The 1,026-nt window shown below is 43.4% G+C and overlaps 1 protein-coding gene across 1 annotated transcript; it reads right to left on the reverse strand.

Moving 5' to 3' along the window:
* Nucleotides 1-107: 107 nt before the first annotated feature.
* LOC103920806 (midasin-like) lies at nucleotides 108-969 on the reverse strand (the record flags this gene model as incomplete). Its single annotated transcript, XM_009328690.1, has 3 exons — nucleotides 108-378; nucleotides 526-786; nucleotides 897-969. Coding segments are annotated over 3 exons (605 nt in total), but the record flags the coding sequence as incomplete, so codon positions are not given.
* Nucleotides 970-1,026: the final 57 nt, after the last annotated feature.

Raw genomic sequence — 1,026 nt, forward strand, 5'->3', positions numbered from 1 at the left:
AAAAAACCTAGAAAACATCCCCAAGTTTTCACTGCAGATTTATATATTTCTCTTATTTTCTTCAGAGGAACATACAGTCTTACTTCAAAATTGCCCACCATACATACCTGCCTTTGAGTAAGAATTTATTTTGTTGTTTAGTCGCTGGGTAAGTACAAGTATTCCCTCCAGTTTGCTCACTAATTCAGCTGTAACACTTCTACCTCCTTCACCCAGAGATTTGGGTTTGTAATTCAGGATGAAATTGCTCCAAGCACGCAGCACAAGTTCAGCATCATCTGCACAAATTTCTGTCAGGAGAAGACTGTCCCTTACTAGTGTGCTCACAGCATTCTCCACTTTTTCCAGCAGGCGCTGCCATGGCCTATTGATATCAACCTGCAAACATGCCATTATGGAGTTAGTTCATCCAGAAGACTGTGGTGCCTAAGGCTCCATTTGGTGCTTAAACACTAAGATCACAGTAGACTGGCCACTGTTAGGTAGGAAGAAGAAATATTGCCATATTACCAAAACACTATTTACCTGTTCAAATCCACCCAGGAGTTCAGTTGTATCCATCGCACTGTTCATTGCCATGATTTTTAATCGATGGCCAGTCAGATGGGCCAGCAGCTCAACAAGACTGGTTTTGCCGACAGCTGCCGGGCCCACCAGGATTACCATCCAGCTCATGTGCACACATTTCATTATAGACTCGAGGGACTGCAGTGAATGATGCAGAAGTGAGAGACTTCTGCCAGGACGAGGAATATAGTTGCCACGAGAAAGAACTGAATAACCTATCTGTAAGGGATAAGAGACATACGGGTGAGTGCTCAGAGGCAAGCGGGAGCTCAGCTGTGCAAGTTGCTTCCTTCTCTCTCCACTCACAAAACCTCTTGTCAACAGCTTACCTGAACGTTATATGGAGTGATGTGAAACTCTCTGGTTCCTGTATACACATCAGTCTCCTGGCCAAAAATGTCTCTAAATATAGATATAACCTAAACCAGTTCAAAGAGCAAAAAAGAGACTTATCAGCCT

This window comes from Pygoscelis adeliae, unplaced genomic scaffold (assembly GCF_000699105.1).
Source record: "Pygoscelis adeliae isolate BGI_AS28 unplaced genomic scaffold, ASM69910v1 C10515829, whole genome shotgun sequence".
NCBI lineage: Eukaryota > Metazoa > Chordata > Aves > Sphenisciformes > Spheniscidae > Pygoscelis > Pygoscelis adeliae.